Source organism: Rhinolophus ferrumequinum, chromosome 18 (genome assembly GCF_004115265.2).
Source record: "Rhinolophus ferrumequinum isolate MPI-CBG mRhiFer1 chromosome 18, mRhiFer1_v1.p, whole genome shotgun sequence".
Classification (NCBI taxonomy): Eukaryota; Metazoa; Chordata; class Mammalia; order Chiroptera; family Rhinolophidae; genus Rhinolophus; species Rhinolophus ferrumequinum.
Genome location: NC_046301.1, coordinates 20,633,808 through 20,652,803, shown reverse-complemented (window position 1 = coordinate 20,652,803; position 18,996 = coordinate 20,633,808). Strand labels below are relative to the sequence as shown.

The 18,996-nt window shown below is 41.3% G+C and overlaps 1 protein-coding gene across 2 annotated transcripts in view; it reads left to right on the top strand.

Annotated features, from left to right (window-relative positions):
* Positions 1 to 18,996, top strand: part of NR3C2 (nuclear receptor subfamily 3 group C member 2) — a 309,474-nt gene that overhangs the window by 274,399 nt on the left and 16,079 nt on the right. For both annotated transcript variants that reach the window (XM_033134524.1, XM_033134523.1), the window contains exon 8: positions 4,583 to 4,740. In XM_033134524.1, coding sequence (XP_032990415.1) covers positions 4,583 to 4,740 — 158 coding nt within the window. The remainder of the gene's footprint in view (positions 1 to 4,582; positions 4,741 to 18,996) is intronic.

Genomic DNA, 18,996 nt, shown 5'->3' with positions numbered 1-18,996 from the left:
ACTGCAGAGTTGGCTTTGGCAACTGACAGGAAGGGGAAAGGAAAATGGTACAGGTCAGACGTGACATAGGTTTTAAGCAGAGAAATGACTCGGATGGTAATGATACTGTTAAGAGAAATCTATTAAGAGCAGATTTTGTGGCATATAAAATGAGTTTTATCTTGGAGAGGTTTATTTTTAGATGAATCCTAATAGGCCAAAACATGGAGAAAATGCGGGACTGGGATTCAGAAGACATTTTGGGTATACAGATGTAACCTTGAAATGATCCTTATAGAAAATTGTAGTCTAACGTCAGTTGGTGAGTGGGGTTGCCATGGCACAGAAAGAAGAGGACAGATCCAGTTGCACTACATGAAAGGAGGATGGCAGAGGCTGAAGGGACAGAGACAGACCCGTCAGAGAGGGAGAGTGTACAGTGACGGAAGCCAAGAGTTGGTTTCCAAAAGGGGCGTGACTAACCGCGTAGCTTGCACAGAGGAAGCTGAGAATGCCGAGAGACGCCTGCTGGAGTTAACCATTAGGCATCACGCAGGTTCCAGATGGCCAGGGACTTGCAGATGGATGGAAGCGTTTTTAGGCTTCTGGAACCAAGTATAAAAGGAAAGAGCTGATGGCCTAAGGCGCCAGAAGAGATAAGAGAGGACAGGATTAGCCTTGGCAAGGATGTTAATAACACCTCCTCCCCACACAGTGGGACAGGCATTTTCTAAGGAAGCTCACATCAGATGAGGGTGAGCCCAAGGATGATGGCAGGAGACAGTGTGGGGAGGAAATCTCTCAGCCAAGTGCTGTGGCCCCTGAGGAAACTGAGAAAGGTTTGGGACACCGAGGTCTCCAGGGCAAGTGGCATGGACTTCCGAGGAGCAGTGGTTAAGTGACCACCTGCAAGCAGAAAAGCACTGCCATCGAGTGTGTGCCCAGCCCTCTCTTGGTCCCTGAATCGGGGCCTTGGAAGAAGGGACAGGTTTCAGTAGAGTCATTTGATAAAAAGTGGCATCCATAGCCAAAGTAATGAGGAGAGAATGAATAAGAAAAGATGTCATTTCCAGCAAAGAGGGACTGGGTCTGAGGAAGAGCCTGAATCAGAACGGAAGGGGATCCAGTGGTGACCGCAGATCAGAATCTGCTTCACATATGTTTAGCACCTCACCGTTTCTGAAGTGTTTTCCATATGTGTATTATCTGAATTAATGTTTAAAACAACCCTATGAGATTGGTAGCCCTATTCTGAAGTTGACAAAACAGAGGCACACAAGTGTCATTTGTTCAGTACCCTTGTGAGTTGGGACTCAGACCGGGGCCTCTCCCAGGAGCAGGGAGCAAGGGCTGCAGAGGCAGGCTGGTGGCGCATAACAGCAGCAGGGACAGTGGACTGGTGAGCAGGCTGAGTCGACTCCAGCAGAGGGGGCCAATCCACAGCCCTGGTGGGGGGCGGGGAAGGGACCAGCACTTCACAGCTGTGTTTTGTTTGGCTGCCAGGGCATTTTTAGGTTGCTTTAGGCCTTTTATCTTGTTTTATTTTTGTTGAATTTGATGGCCCAGGGCAGGGCATGTTCTCCCGCTTGCCACAGGCCGCACCATCCCTCACTATTGACACTCAGCCGATCTCCTGTAGCGTTGTGTTTGCAATCCCGCATCTGCAGGGTCAGCAGGACCAGGGTCTCTGTCCCTGTTCCACGCTTCCTCAAGGTGTCCGACATGCTCAGTTCCTCCTTTTTCCTTTCTGGAATACAACTTTGCAATAGAATCTTGAAATTCAGTGACTGGTCTCATTCCCCTTTCCAACCTGTCATTAACCATTACTGATTAGAAAAATGTAAAAAAAAAAAATGTGTACACACACATATCAGATGGATGATAGAATTTAAATGAAATTTTTTTTCTAAAAACGTATGTGATACTAATTTTTTCTAAGTTTTATCTGCTCAACCTTAAACGATATCCTACCCTTTTATATGTTTAATCAACCAGCCTATTATAATCAATTCCAATATAATTTTGAAGCTACCTGAATTACTTTATTAGTTTCCAGTTACCTCAGTACTTTCAATTCTAATTTTTGTAAATACAAGAAAAGCAAACTAAAAAGGTAGGAAAGCATAAGAATTTTGTGAATCATAGACACTGTAGGCTTTGGTAAGCTTAGTTTGCAAATTTGGGGTAGAATGCATGAACATTTTTGTTCTTACTTCGGATGTTAAATTGCACACCTGATGTCCAGTGTATTAGAAAAGGTTTTAGCAATTACATCAAGAGAGTTTTGTATTCCTTCTGCTCACTGAAGAAGGCAAACGAACTTCCACCCAGTTGTCTCTTCACTCTTCTCCAGCCCATAGATTTTGGATGATTTCCAGCAGCCCTGCTGCATTTAATAAGTAAATTCAGAAAAGCTGGGCAGACCTCCAAAATTTGAGGTTTTGCTTAAGTTCTCTTTATTTGTGGGTTTGTTTAAACTTCTAAAATATCTAGCTGGAAAATTGGTACAATATATTTCAGTCACAGCAGTAATATGTAAGTAATATTTGACACAAGTTGTTCATAATTTGAGAATTTCTGATAACACAGCTTCAGAAATGGGAAGGTCTTTGGTTAATCTTAGTAAATGTGCCAAATAGTATTAAATATAATAAGAAAATGTCTTCACTTATTCTAATTTTAAGTAAAATTTTAATGTATAAAACGATACCCGTAAGTATTTAGATTGAAAAACAAAAGATTTACTCCATAAAATGTTCTAACTTAAAAAAAAAATCAAATGTTCACCTGTGGGTGGGCAGTATAGGCTGTTATTCGCTAACTTCTAGTTTCTTTTAGGAAATTTTAGCTTAACATTAAAATTTTGATAGAAAATGGATCTACGACTTTATCACTAACTTCCTTGTTATTAGCATCCCTCTTTAGTTTTTTTTCTTTTTTTGTTTAATACTTTTAAAACAAGGTTTTAATTTTAAAGAAAAAAAACCTGTCTTATATAATGGATGGCATTTGACTCTTAATATGAATGTCAAATATTTGAAACCACAACTAATATTGTGGCAGCCTCAGGAATTTGTGCAGGTGCTAGTAGGGATTTATTCTTTCCTCAGAGAAGCAGATTTAGGCAAACCACAGATCAAAAACCTCAATAATCAAACTCAAGGAGAAGATTATTAACATGATATGTGAAGTTAATTTGCAAGATAATCCATATCTTTATAAGGATTATCTTTATTTGCAGACAGTGGTATTCCTGGCTTCCAGGGATACACATAATATTCAGAAACGCACTTAGCATTCTAAAGTGCTGATGACACGACTCAATTATTATTTGTACCAGTTACGATAAATTAGCAAATAGGCTGTGTAATTAAGTGAAAGTAAGAGCAGTTTCTAACTCAGAATGTAAATATCACAAGATGAATTTTCATTAGGTCTTCATTTTCTAAAAATAGAGTTCTAAGGGATTTTATTTTTCAAAGTTAAAGCATAAACATAACTGTTTATTGGCAGTAGTAGAAAGAAACAAACACTTCAGTAGGTTTTCAAAGGGGATACCTTTAGCTTACCCTCTGCCCTACACCTCCTTCCAGACAACAGGCACAGGCCCATAAAGTGCTCTCACCTATGTCCTGGGGAAAAAGCCTGTCCTTGCAGCAGGTCACAGAAGCATTTCATATGCTTCTAAGTCCTGAATCCAAAAGTATTCCTTCTAAGTGAGATTGTTTCTGTTGTGTAAATATAAGAGCTAGTTACTACTTAAGGACATAATCCTTAATTTTCTACGTTACCAAAGAAAAGATGAGCTTGGTTTATTCTCTTCGAGAGTTTTAGCTTTCCCCTTGTATGCAGAGCCACTGTTGTGTTTCCCTGTTGCACTTACACACCCCCATCAGGTTGTCTGGGAGGTCAGATGACAGTGCCTCAGTTGTCACGTGATCTTGGAGCAAAGAGGATGGAAAGTGCTTCTTTGCATGCACATTCTCCCCTTGGTAGATTGCCAGTTTCCCCAGTGTCTTTGATATTTGAACTTGAATATGAAGAAGTTACTTTCTAATTCTAGAGTCAGCTTAGATTGTCTTTGGCTCTTCCAGTTGTCCTGGAAAATCAAAGTATATTTTCCTACCTCTGAGGTGTTGGCAAGTTAGGATTTATCAAACACTTTGATGACAGGCCACAAGGCAATGAAGCACTTTGGTTGTGACGCGAGCTTTGGAAAGAGACCAACCTAGGTTTATATCCCTTCTCTGCCATTTATTTATTGTGTCCTTGGGCAAGTCTTTAAACCTTCAGGCCTCAGTGTCCTCATCTGTAAAATAAGAAGAATATAATGGGTGATGTTCAAGATTAAGTGAGCTAATGTATACAAAGTATATAATAATATACACTCGAGAAATACTAGCAGTTCTTCTTTTGCATATGTATGTGTGAGTTGACCAGTAAATAACTGCCGTATTTATTGATAAATGCCATTACTTGAGATTCAATATCAATCTAAAACTAGAGGCCTAAAACCTCCAAATATTCTAGGCCATTTAACTGCTAAGATGCTAAAGGCGTTTTCCATCCTGGGAATTTACATGTCTGTATTCCTTAAACACAGTTCCGAAGGATGGCCTCAAAAGCCAAGCTGCATTTGAAGAAATGAGGACAAATTACATCAAAGAACTGAGAAAGATGGTGACGAAGTGTCCCAACAATTCTGGGCAGAGCTGGCAGAGGTTCTACCAACTGACCAAGCTTCTGGACTCCATGCATGACGTAAGTAAAGCTTTTTGACACCTCTTAAATATAAGAGCTAGTTACTACTTAAGGACGTGATCCTTAATTTTCTACTTTACCAAAGAAAAGATGAGCTTGGTTTATTCTCTCCGAGAGTTTAAATGAAGGATCAAAACCACACACTGTTGAAAAATGAAACTGGAGAGTCGAGAAAGAGTTCTTGGGGCTTTGGGAAGAATAGAGGTAAGTTATCCAGTGGGAGGCCACACAAAGTGAGGACTGACTAGGAAGGAAATTTTTCTTCAGATAACCTTTGAAATGACCTTGATTTAAAGTAAAGGGTGTGGTTCTTTCCCTTTCTGAGCAGGACGAGAGAGATGTGCACCCTAGTGGCAAAACCCCTGGGTCCTGGACTGGGAAAGGCCCTCAGATGTGCTGCAGGTGTCAGATCAAGTTTCACATTTCTGCTTGCAATTTAGGAAATGTTTGGTTAGGAAAAATGTTTGCTTTAACATTGCATAAATAATGTCCATCTTCTACAACTGTTAATCTAATAACCCAATCTTTCAAAAACATTATTAGTGGTCTGCGGCCAGCTTGGATCATCTCAACTTTTGCCAAATTTTGAATCCTATATTCACTGTTCTGCATAGGAATCACCTTTCTTGTCGTAATGTAAATAATGAAAGTAAATTCTGAGCTTGCTGCTAATTTATTCAGTTATAGATGGAGTCGAGATGTTTGTTAGCAGTTTCTACACAATATTGATTTGGATAACTCGCTTTGTTATGTCACTTAACATATACTTCTTGTTTCACTTGGTAAGCATTTTCTCCAGTTGTGGCTCAAAAAAAGTTGTAGGCAGTCATGCTAATTTAGTTTGTCATGTTTTTGAGGTTTTCGTACTTTCTCTTGGAAAATGTATTGTCCAAGTTCAACCCATAGATTTGTATAAGAAATTGTTCTTCAAATATTTCTCTACCATTAAGGAAAATGTGGCAGGCTTGATGGCCAATATTATAATAATATTACTATTGAAATAATTGTTCATCCTTTAGAAAGTTGTTTATGCCAGTGTAGGTTAATTGATAAAAGAATGTCTTTCCAGTGGTTTACACTGAAGACCCATTGCATATCAGGTTGACCTGTGCTTTCTCTGAACTTTTCATATGGTAAGAGTGAAATTCCCACAAGGTGAATTCAGGGATAGATAGTTTTGCTAATAATTATGACTGGCCTAAGGAGTGTGGTTTAAGGAGAAACGTTAGGAATAAGAGACGATGGCAAACAAGATTTTGGGGAACACAGCAAATGATGTGCTCCCCAGTTCACACGAAAGGCAATAAAAGAAACTGGAGCACGGAACTTAGGTCATCTGCATGAGAACAAGGAGCATTCTTTCTTCTGCTGCTGGTGTTGAAACTCCTTCTTAGTGGAGCTTAGAATGGTGTTTTCTGGTTCTTTCTTGATGAATTCTCTTGCTTGTTCACATGTATGGGCAAGCACTAATGCAGTATGAAAATGAGTGTGGAAGAACTGTCATCACGACACAATAGATGATGCCCTTTGAAGCAGTGGCATGTAGCGAGACTGATCGGAAGTTAAAACTTGTTTTTCCACAGCTTTCAGAATCTTTGTGCCTTAAGCAGAGTAGCACTGTGGAAACACTTAGGGGCCACCCCAGTTGTCCATGTGGCAGCTTCTTTATCAGCCAGCACAGTGTTAGGCACAAGGTAGGAACTCGATGAACAGTTGCCAGGTGGCTATGTCACAAGTTATGGTTTTCTGTAAAATCCCCCAGGACAGAGCGATGTCTTTTTGGTCTTTTTATTTTTTTATCGAGGTGTAATTTATAAACAATAAGATGAACATATTTAAAGTGCATCATTTGAGAAGTTTGACACATGTATATACACCCATGAAACTACCATCACAAGACGACAGATCGTCACCTCAAAACTTTCCTTGTGCTCCTTTTTACCTTTTCCTCCTACCTACTGCTCCCCAGTTGCTTTCTATATTTCTTTCTGGCAACGTAGATTAGTGTGTATATTCTAGAGATTTGTATGTTGCAGAGTTTATATATTCTGGAGTTTCTATGTCCTGGAGTTTCATATGCATGGAATCATGCAGTGTGTGGTCTTCTCTGTCTGGCGTCCTTCACTTAGCATAATTACCTTGAGATTCATCCATTCTATTGCAGATACGTGTCAATAGCTCCTTCCTACTAATTGCTGAGTAGTATCCATGGTATGGAGAGTCCACAATTTGGTGGTCTCGTCACCTGTTGATGGGTGTGTAGGTTGTTTCCAGATTGGGAACTATTCAGATAAAGCTGCACTGAACATTTGAGTACAAGTCCTGGAATGGACATTGCTCTTTTTCTTGGGTGGATAGCTAGTAGTAGATTACCTGGGTCATATGTTAAGTGTGTTTTCATTTATTTGAGACTGCCAGACTGTTTTCCAAAGTGGTTGTAAAGTCGTACATTCCCTTGACAAGCGTGTGTGAATTCACATTGCTCCATTTCCTTGCTAACACTTGGTATGACTATTCTTCCTAGTTTCAACCACTGTAATAGCGACAGGGTGGTGTCACTGTGGTTTTAATTTGCATTTCCCTAGTGATTAATGAACTTTTTATGTGCTTATTTTACCATCTTTATGTCTTCTTTGGTATAATGTCTGTTCAGCACTTTTGCTCCTTTCTTTGAAAAATTGGATCGCTTGTTTTTAATTGGATGGTTCAGTTTTGAGAGTTCTTTATGTATTCTAGATAAGTTCTTTTGTAAAATACATATATGATTTGCAAGTATTTTCTCTGAGTGTGTGGCTTATCTTTGTATTCTGTTAGCAATTGTCTTTTGAAGAGCAGAGGTTTCCCATTTTAATGAAGTCCAATAATTATTATTTTCTTCTATGAGTCATGGTTTTTGATGTTGTATCTAAAAAATCCTTGTATAAGCCAAGGTCACAAAACTTTTCTCCTGTGTTTTCTATATTTTCTAGGGATTGCTGTTCTTCATTGATTGATGTATAGTGTCTTAAAAACCATTTTTTCATGTTTTCTTTTTGTTTGTTTATTTGTTTTTTTTTCCTGAGAAGTTTTGGTTGTTTCTGGTGGAAGGGTAAATCCAGTCCATCTTACTTTGTCTGGAAGGAGAACATTCTTTAGGGAATCATTTTAATTCTAAAACCTTTATTTTAAATTATATTTTAAAAAAAAGTTTGCTCTTAGAAGTAGCCTAACAGAAACATCTTGAAAGCTCTATTTATATTCCTTTTCCAGACAGAACATTGAAAAATGCATTGTAAGTCTAGAGGGACCTTTCTAACATTCGTGCATACTCAGACTTGAGACTGCCTACGGCTTTTTCATTAGAGTAAATTAATGAATCAACATTTGCGGAATTTTCTTCTAGGGAACAAAGAGCTACACGAGGACTGGCTCTGTACTTAAAGCCTAGTTCTGATCACCTTGTGAGTAAAAGAGTATTTGTTCCTAAGGGTCACATGAACAAGAACCCTAAGAACGTAAATCAAAGTTCTGCTTAAAAAGTGGGCATATTATGCCACCCCTCAGAACACATGTCCACAGAACTTGGGACATGCATGCACAGCTCTCGAGACACATGTATATAGTTCTCAGGACACGGAAACTTCTATCCATTCATTGAGGTCAAGGACTATTTATATTATGATCAGTGTGTAGAATAGTTAGTAAATGTTAAATAATACTGATAGTATATCTTAAAGGCAAAAATGTCCCTTTCCTATTAAGTAGTTTTAAGGTCATACATGACTTTGTAATCGATTTTACTTCAGTGTATATACTAGCAAGAATGTGCCTCATGCCTATCAAAATCGAGGATAAAAATGAATATACAGCACCAACCCAACCCCCAAATAGCTTAGATTCTAGAGAGGCAGCTGGAGCATAATGCAAGGCAGAAGGTAGTCAGGTGCTGAAATTGGTCACCTGGGCAGTGGGACCTTTGAGAGCACATGTGCGTCCATTCGTTCATTCATTCGTGTGTTGATTTGCCCCTACCATGTTCTAAAACTAAAGATGCACGTGAGAACCGAATGCCTGCCCTTAGGAATCCTATGTGTCTGCTGATGGAAGGTGTTCATTTCATTCAACAAACACTTTAGTGTCTAAAAGTGCCAGGGAGTGTATGAGGGGCAAGAGACCCAAAGCTTGGCTTCCAGGAGCTTTCCGCCTGCTTGGGGTGACCAGACAGCACTGTGCAGAGCAGCTACAGAGAGCTCAAGATGGCAGCATACCAGAAGGCGTAGGCTCACTCATGTTTATTCTGAGCTGATGGAAAGCCTCACTGAGAAGGGAAAGGGGCCAACTGTGCTAGGCAGGGGTCACAGAAGGCTCCCAAGGCGGTGTCAGAGGAGCTTTATGTCATGGAAGAAGAGACAGGCCCACAGAGGAATTTCTCAAGGTCTGTAGGTAGCCAGTGGCAGCTGGAACCCTCTTGACTCGATGTCTGGTGCTCCTGGCACCACCCTCATGATGAAGGAGAACTTCAGGCTGAGAGCAGCTTCGCGTTTTAGACTGGTGCATCTTTTGGGAATTAGAAAACTAGCATTGAGGAACATTTAATGCAGCTGCATAGCTCTCCAGAGTCATTCGGATCTTCCCTGGCATCTTCTGGAACGTATTGTTTTTGTGAGGCACAGGTTACATCTTGAAGGCAGTGAACCTGGTGTTGTATTAAAATGTCATGCACATTTAGCCGTTGCCAAAACAAAATGTAAGATCTGCCTCAACCTGAGCTGAGCAGGCTTCAGTATGGGGACCTTCGTCTCTGCATATGATCGTTATACCCGGGTAAGAACTACCTGTTGGCTGGGCAGGCACCAGTGTGTCACTCAGCCACTGGATACTGATGTCTGCATGACCGAGGGAAACTGTGAGGGTCGTTTTGCTGAATAACTGCTTTCTGTGGTTCCAGAGGGAATGCTGGACAACTGAAGTGGCACTTCTTTAGCCAGGCTCTCAGAGCCAAGGTTTCCTTCTGCCAGGATTGGGAAGGGCAGGCAGGGGGAGACGGGATATCTGGTGATACAGTAACTTTTACACAGGCACACGGGGGAGACTTCATTCTTTACATGAAGAGGGCATTCCGTTTCAGTGACACAGTCACCAGCAGAGGAGATATTGCTGTGAGCTGCCGAGACTTCTAAATTATTTTGAGATGCTCAGTGCTCATTTAATTAGCGGGTGCTTTTGCATCCGGGCTGTGGTAGTGGTAATTTCCATCGTGACTACCCTATAGGTGGTTTTGAGATAGATGCAGACCTATTTTAAGCATTTCTTACCGCGTACGGAGGAATGCGAGCCACAAGTTTGGCTCGGCCCACCATTTGGGCAGCCTGCTGCTTCCATTTAATTCCATTTAAACATTTAATTCTGTTTTACATCTTTCCAGTCAGTTTCTCCTCAGGAAAAGTTGTGGGACCAAAATAAGAGCCCGTCACAGAAATGTGACCCCTGGAGACAGCAGAAAGAACGGAGCCTGTGGTGCTGCACCACCGTTTCAGTCAACTTGGGTGCTTTATGTAAATTTTTTGGCCCTCAGTTTCTTCACCTGTAAAATGGGAATGATATCCATCTTGTAAGGGATTGTAAGAAGTGAATGAAATAACCCAGGAACTGAGGTATCTGCCCCACCACAGTCACTGAACAAATGTTCACCCTTCGCTTCCCCATTTCCCAGAATGTGTTTGAGTTTGCCCCACATCAGGTCTCTGCACCACCAGAAAGCATCCATCAGGCAGTTTTAATTTACTTTTAAGCACAGAGACAGCCAAACAGGTGCATAGTGTGTGCCTTCCAAGAGACAACAGTTGGTGAGATCAAGCCAGGAAACAGGCAAACAAGACCATCCCACAGTGTGGGACTGGCAGCACGGACATTCTGTGGAATGAGTCACTTAGACCAGCCATACAGAGCATGTCCACGGCACGTCACATCTCAGCGCTCACCGTCAGCATTCTGTGCTTCCTGCTTTTCTATCGGGGGGACTGGAGTTATCGTTCAAAACCTGTTGGGGTGGACTTGAGCCACTTTCTAATTCGCCGAAGGGACTAAGGGTGTTTGATGATGGAGATAAATGATGGCAGATGGCTGTGGGGTGACCATCAGGAAGGATCGATGCTGGTGAATGGAAAACCCTTGTCCCGGCGGTTATCAGAACACTGCTGATAATAGACAAAGGCTGGCCATGCTGCTTCAGCATGTGGAGAGAAATGTCCCTCTCTTCTCGTTGCTCGTGGTGACAGTGAAATGAGGTTATTTGATTCTATATCTGTAATAGGGTGTCCAGTGCTGGCACTTCCACGTGTGTGTGTGTGTGTGTGTGTGTGAGAGAGAGAGAGAGAGAGAGAGAGAGATTCAAAGCCACATTCTATCTCACTGAGTTAAATAATATAATTGTTAGCGGTGTTATACTTCCTTCTTCTTTGACAAGACAATGACTGAGAAAGATTCTAAAAAAAGGAAGAGTTGTTTATTCCAGAGTCAGCTAAGTGAGCAAAGCCTTGTCTTCCAGGGCACCAGGGGAGGGGAAGATCCACTCCGCCTGAAAAAGAAATGTTCATAGGTAAAGACTCCAAATGAAACGAGTAATTGAGATGTCAGATCTTACTGTTTGTGTAGTTGGTGAAACCAGAGGGAGAGTAATGAACAGTTTTCAGTGTCTTTCTGCATTCCTGTGGTACATACAGACCAGTATTTGCCTTGACAGATTTTTCATTTCAAGGGTATAGCGTAGTATGGAATGCATTGTCCTGGGTGAATTATGCCAGTAAGTGCTTATTTTCATTTAAAACAGTTTTATGTTTATATAATTGGGAAAAAGCATCAAATATATTTAAAACTAAAAAAGGGAGGAAATGGAAAAAATAGGTCAGAATGTCCTGTTATTTCAATATTGTGGATAAATAAGGAATTGATGACTTTGGGTGTGATGTGGAACGGTCCGGGCGGTTCAAGGATCAGTGTGTTTTAGATGCTCGTAGCTGAGCCGCGAAGCCAGCTGGAAGACGCAACCCCTCGTAGATAGGAAGGCCGTCCTTACCTGTCGCTCCATCTTTGTGCACGCTAATGGTTTAAGGGTAGCGTTGGTCAGTGGTCATGACTGTGCCTCTCCAAGCTCCCCTTGTTTGCTGTGGGTTCCCATTGTGAGAAGCAGCAGAATAGCTGGATTACTGTTTTCCTAAACCTGTTGAAAGAGATCTGAATAACCAGGACGCTACATAAAAGAAGATACTTTCAGTGCCCAGTTGTTTTAGACTTTGTGGAATGAGCCGTTCCCATCTTGGTTATACTTTCTAAGCAGTCTCCATGGGGTTGTGCAAAGGAAGTGCTGCGGCAGGGCTCTGCATGTGAGTGAGGGCAACGCTTCTGCGACGTGAGCCCCCTGACAGGCAGGCACGCAGATGGCAGCCTCCACCGGGCCAGGCCTGGTGTTGGTGCTAAGGATGCAAGGGCAGAAAGGAGGCGTGGTCCCTTTCTGGGACCAAGTGAACGGGGAGCTAAAATGCTGCACGGTGTGTGCTCCAAGTGGACTGTGAGCACCCTACATGGAGTATGAGGGAGGATAAGTGGGAGGTCCAGGGGGCCACAGCAGGAGAGGAGGGAAATGACTGCTAAGCTGAGCCCCAGCGACAAGCAAGAGTTTGCCTAACAGATGAAGGGAAGCTCTTCCAAGTCAAAGGAGTTCAGATCCCAAGGGAGAGAAAGCATGGTGATTTTGAGAAAAGGACAATGTCATGGTATCCAGGAGCGTCAGGGAGGAACGGAGAGAAATGAGGATGGAGACAGTGAAGGAAGTTATCTGTGAACCACATTACGGAAGCTGCTAAGGGATTTTGAGCACATCTCTAGAGAATCTAGCACTGCTGTGTTCGGTGCAGAAACCGCTAGCCACATGGGGCTGTTTACATGGAAATTAATTGAAAACAAGTACCATTTAAAATGGAGTTCCCGTTTTCAGGGCTCAGTAGTCGCGTGTGGCTAGCTGCAGTGCAGCAAGTCATGTTGGACAAAGCTGAACTAGAGAACCTATCAGAGGAGGGCACGTTAGGATGCTGCTGAGGTGATCCAGGTAAGAAAAGAGGGGGCTAAGTTAGAGCAGGGGAGGTGGGGGGCCGAGGAGATACCTGAGGAGTAGAATGGATGGCTCTTGGCGTTAATAGAAGATGGAGGTTGAGAGGGGAGGAAGCAGGTCTAAGGTGGCCCTGGGGATGGGGACGTAGCGAGCTGGGCGAGGCGGGGATGCAGGGGAAGCTCTGTTAGAGGACATACAGCGTGTTCTGCATGTACTGCAGTTGCGGTGCCCTTGGGACAGCCCATGGGCGGCGTCCGGTGAGCACTGGCCCCATGGAGACACAGGTGCTGATGAGACTCGGGTGACAGCGCGTGGTGCTCTGTGACGCCTGGGGGTAGAGGGAACTGAACCCAGAGAAAAAAACATCCAAGGCACCAAAAATGGGAAGGAGCCTGTAGAGCTGGGAAGGAGCAGCTGCCGAGGTAAGATAAGTAGGTAAAAAGGGCAACACAGGAGACAAGCCAGCAAACCCCCACTGTGCGAGTGAGGGGTCAGCCGGGCAAAAGCTGCGGAAGGGCAGTGAGCAAACAGCCTGGAAACTTGCAGTAGCCATAGCAACGAGGAGGTTACTATGAAGAGTAGCTGACTGATTTAACTTGGGATAATGTTCACCAGTTGACAGTAATGACAGCAGAAGCCAGAAAGCAAACAGGACGACACTGGGAGGGGAAAAAAAAAAAAATCAAGATGTCCAGTAAACTCCTTAGCAAAATTGCTTTAATAGAAAAGAAGTGAGTTTTTCTGTTATGTGACATGTATGTAAATGAGCATTTTAAATATTGTTGAGAGAACATACAAAGTTTGCATGTTTATGTGTTTTAAGTAGAGCTAAGAAATCACAGGAGCTTCGCAAATTCTCTTTGTAAATAACACCAAAACAAATGCTATAGACTTAGACCCATGTATGAGTAATTTTGAATTAGTGAAAGCTTTGTGATGTACTATATATATGTATATCGTATATACAGATACATAGATGGAGGTGAGTGGCATTTGGAGAGATGCGGGTACAGACAGGAGTTTGGCCTTGCCGGCACCCATGCCGCTTCACAGCTGGTCATTCATTTCAAGCCATGATTCTATCAGTGATATTCTTCCTCAGTCCTTTCTCACCCATCATTTTCATAGTACACCTTAATTATAATGACAGTTAATGTCCACTTGCAGCCCCAGAACTCTCTCTCTCGGTTGGTCATGGTTTTCCATGGCCGCCTTAACGCAAAACCTGGGTTATTTCCTTACCTCTTTGGAAAAGATTGATTTAAAACATTTACCATATTTTGCTGGGTATAATATGCACTTTTTGCCCAAATTTGTGAGGGAAAAATAAGGATGCACATTATACATGCGTAGTACTAATTCTGTATCTATATAAATGTTTTTAATTCTTTTATTTATGCTTATGAGTTAAAAGTGTAATATAAATAAATAAATGCTAAAATTCCTTTATAATACAAAAAACAAGTACCTAAATATAGAAATTTGAATTGAAAAATTAAAACGAAATATTTTATTCTCTGAAAGTTTGCGCCAAAAACGTGGGTGTGCATTATACACAGGAGCACATTATACACAGCAAAATATGGTAATATTTTCAGTGGCTAATGCATACACTATTTAAGACAGTGCTTACGAACTGCTGGTCGATAGCCAGGCAATATTCTATTAATGAGATGCAGTTGTATTAGATTTGAGAGAAATAAGAAAAAAAAACTTCAATATAAGAGTTTGTCATTCCTGTTTTTTAATCATGGCAAAATACACAAACGTAAAATTTACCACTTTAACTATTTTCACCCGTATAATTCATTAGTGTTAAGTGCTTTCACATTGTTAGGCAAACAATCTCTAGAACTCATCATCTGCACAACTGATACTCTATACCAGGGGTGTCCAAACTGCGGCCCACGGGCCAACTGCGGCCCGCAATCCCTTGTTAATTGGCCCGCAGCAAATTCCAAACATATATTTAGTTTACTTAAATAAACCAGATGAGGCAATACGTACTTCACCTCGAGTGAGTGGCCCGGCTGTTTGTGTATTTTACCGCATGTGGCCCTGGGTGAAAAACGATGACAAACGTTTGGACACCCCTGCTCTATACCTCTTAAATGACTCCCTGTCTTCCCTCCCCCCAGCTGTAGCAACCATCGTACTTTCTGTCTCTATGAATTTGACTATTTTAGGTACCTCGTGTATGTGAACTTATACAATATTTGGTTTATTTAGACGGGTTTATTTCACTTACATGTTATCCTCCGGATTCTTCCATGTTGTAGCATGAATCAGAATTTCCTTCCATTTTAAGATTCTAGTGTATGTTTATACCACATTTTGTTCATCCATTTATCTGTCGATAGTCACGTGGATTGTTTCCACCTCTTGACTGTTCTGAATAATGCTGCTGTGAACACAGCTGTGCATATACATCATCAAGATTCTGCTTTCAATCCTTTGGGTATATTCTTAGAAATAGAATTGCTGGGTCGCACGATAAGTCTCTGGTTAGTATTTTTGAGGAACTACCGAACTCTTTTCCAGTTTTTTTACGTCCCCACCGAAAGGGCACGACGATACCAGTTTCTCTACATTCTAACACTTGTGATTTGCTGTGTTTTTGATAGTGGCCATCCTCGTGGGTGTTAAGGTGGTGTCTCATTGTGGTTTGATTTGCATTTCCCGAACGATTAGTGATGCTGGACATCTTTTCAAGTGCTTATTGGCCATTTGTGTGTCTTCTTTGGAGAATTGGCTAGTCAAGCCCTTGCCCATTTTTCAGTTGTTTTTGTTGTTGTTTTGTTGTTGAGCTGTAGGAGTTATTTACATGTTCTGGATATTAACCCCTTATCTAATAGATGATTTACAAATATTTTCTCCCATTTTGTGTGTTTTTTTTATGTTTTGGTGTCGAAACCTCTCTTTCATGAACTTGTAATAACAGTCAGTAGTTTCTTTCTTTTAATCCTTAACTGGCAAAATTAAAAGTTGTGTCTAATCCCAATTTATTTAAAGAGAGGGTAAAAAAATATTTTTTTCTTGTGATAACCACTTCTTTGACTTCGTTATTAGTGTTTCATAAGTCGTATGCCTACAGAATCTGCCATTTTTGGTAGCTCGTGTTGAAAACCTGTAAGAGAAAAGCTTTGTAAGACGGCTGGGCAAAAACTAGGACCTTGCTTTGTTTGGGGTTGTATAGAGGAATTGTTCATTCCATTCCTACATGGCTCTTGGAGATTTATGATGCCATAGGGTGAGTTTTTTGGGAAAAAAACAAAGTATCATGTGGAAAGAACCATTGAGGGTCTTGGAAGCCATGCTCGTAGAAAATCACATCAAAATCTAACCTGACACACAGGAATCTCTTCCTAATCTGAAATATATCTAGGGAAGATTTGGGAAAACTATCTCATTGTCTAACACCTGTGTCAATAAATCCCCCCCTCTTATGCCGCCTAAATCCCTCTTCTTACGATATATAATAACCATGTAATACCTGGGATTTAGCTAGTGCCTTTCTTCCTAAGTCCTGCCATCAAATCCTTCTAATATCTCCATGAGGCAAGGAGGAGTAAATATTACTATTTACACTTAATCACCTCATCTTAAGTCCTTTCTCTATAAAAAAGGAATAATAGTAATATTTACTCTCCCCCCCCCTTTTTATAGAGAAAAGAATTAAGACAGGGAGTGATTAAGTGCATTTTCCCAGGTTCCTAAGTGAGGCAGCAGTGGAGTGGGGAAAGGAGCACCTGTGGAGCCAGCAGCACAGAGCCAGCCCTGCACCTGGTTGCTCCTGGTGGGTTAGGTGTCGCATTGGGGCCCCACACATAGAAGGGTCTCACTCTGGGCTTACCATTCTGCTGTCACCATCTTGAAATTGTAAGTCATCTTTGAAGAAGGGGCCCCACAAGGAATGCAGCCTGTCCTGGGCAAAATAGAATCGACTTTGAGGTCATGTTGATCAGAGGCGATGGTGAGCGGGAAGGGCAGCTTGCAGCCTGTGGCACAGCATGCACATGTGTCTGTCTGTGAAAGAAGGTCACAGCAGCAGGGAGGGCAGAGAGCTTCAGTGGAGCTGAGTGCAAGGACTGAAGGGGCCCAGAGACGCACCGATACACTGGAAAGGAGCCTTAAACCGAAGGCCATAGGTGACCTAAAAATCAATAGTAAAAAAAATGTCGTACTGGAGAGAGACGTTGTTAAGCAATGGAAAAGAGGGAGGGACATTATTATCAGCACTGTTGTAGACTAGGGTGGATCATTTTAAATGAGATTGAAAAGGCCAGGAAGATGCCAGTTGATCAACTTTGTTTATCAAGGTTGTGGTTTAAGGGACTAGAAAGTGTATATGGTTTCACACAGCCCATCAGTATTTACAGATTCTGTATTGATAAAGTTCTGTACTAGTTAAAATTTATGTGTAACACCCAAATACTCGTGGCACTTTTGCAGTCGTCCACAGAAGTGCAGAGCAGTAAAATATTTGCGTCGCCCAGAGTGCATATTCCCAAATGAGGTCACACAGCTGAGGTGCTCCCTCCTGGTTTCGGTTCTCACACAGTAAATACGTGTTCTTTTCATGGTCTATTTAGTGCCACATTTTTTTTTTTTTTTACATTTTCATTGGTGATTTTGCCATTTAAAATTGTCCCCAAATGTAGTGCTGACACACTGTCTTGTGTTCTTAAGTGCAAGAAGGCTGTGATGTGCTTTATGGAGAAAAGAAGTGTGTTCGATAAGCTTCATTCTGGCATGACTTACAATGCTGTTGGCCATGAGTTCAGTGTTAAGGAATCAGCAATATACATTAAACGAGGTGTCTTTAAACAGAAACAAACACGAAACAAGGTTATGTATTGATCATTTATGCTAAAAATGTTGTGACCAGTAGCTCATGGGAACCTAACCCTGTCTTTCCCCTAGGAGGAAGGGTTCAGTATTCGCAAATTCACTGCAACGACTTTATATAACAGAACTTGACTGCCATGAATAATGAGAATCAACAGTAAATATATGTGACCTACAGGGCATAGGGTCACAGGACAATGACCCCTAGAAGTACAGCTGAAAATGGAAGACATGAGTAATGGCAAGTCTCCATTTGAAGGACAGATTCTAGAGCCTTCAGACAATGGCTTCAGTTACCTTGTTCAACCCCTTTATGTACAAGGATTCTTTCTAAATCATTCCCTAAAGGCTCGGAGAATCTGTATAATATTTGGAAAGCTAGATCTAGCTACCACCATATCTCTTGCTTCACAGACTTTCTTTTTTTCACATTTAATATTTCTGAAACCAGGAGACATCTTACACTTGATTTACATATTTTAACAAAAACCAAAACCCATTCTCCCATAAGCTGTTACGAAACCCTTGGCATGCCTGCCAATCTAGGGGTCAGCAAACTTTTCCCCTAAAGGGCCAGGCAGTAAATACTGCAGGCTTTGTGGTCCCCAGGATCTTTGTCACGACTACTCAGCTCTGCCATTGCAGCATGAAGGCAGCCATAGATAATATGTAAATGAATGAGCTTGGCTGTGTCCCAGTAAAACCATTTCATATAATTTCCATATGGCACAAAATATTCTTTTGATTTTTTTTCAGCCATTTAAAAGTGAAAAAAACAAAACAAAAATGAAAAAACTTACAAAAACAGTTATTAGCCCAGATTTGGCCTGCAGGCTATAGTTTGGTAACTCCTTGATTTCATTCAATGGCGTCATAGAATCAAGGGAATACATTAGATGACTTTGGTCTCAGGTACGTGGTTCAGAAGAGGCAGTCTTTGGCCCCTTGTTGCTTAGTGTTGCTTTTCTGTGAGACAGTGAAATACGGATTTAACTGCTTAATCTTGTTTTAACCTGATATTAAAGTTGGTAACTTATTAATATAAACAGGAATTGGTTTAGATTTTTACATTACTCGGTATAGTGTACAATGGCAGCAAGAATCTAGGAAATATTGAACACAAAATCAGGAAAAGTTCATACTTCTATATACAGTAGCAGGCCGATGCATTTTAAACACAACCCTTTCATTAGCATTCCTTTGTTCATCAATGTTCTAATTATCCCTTTATCTCGAAACTCTACTTTCCCCTTTTCCATTGTGCCATTTTTCTTTGTGTTTTTCACATGTAATGTACAATAATAGACCTTATTCACAAGGAG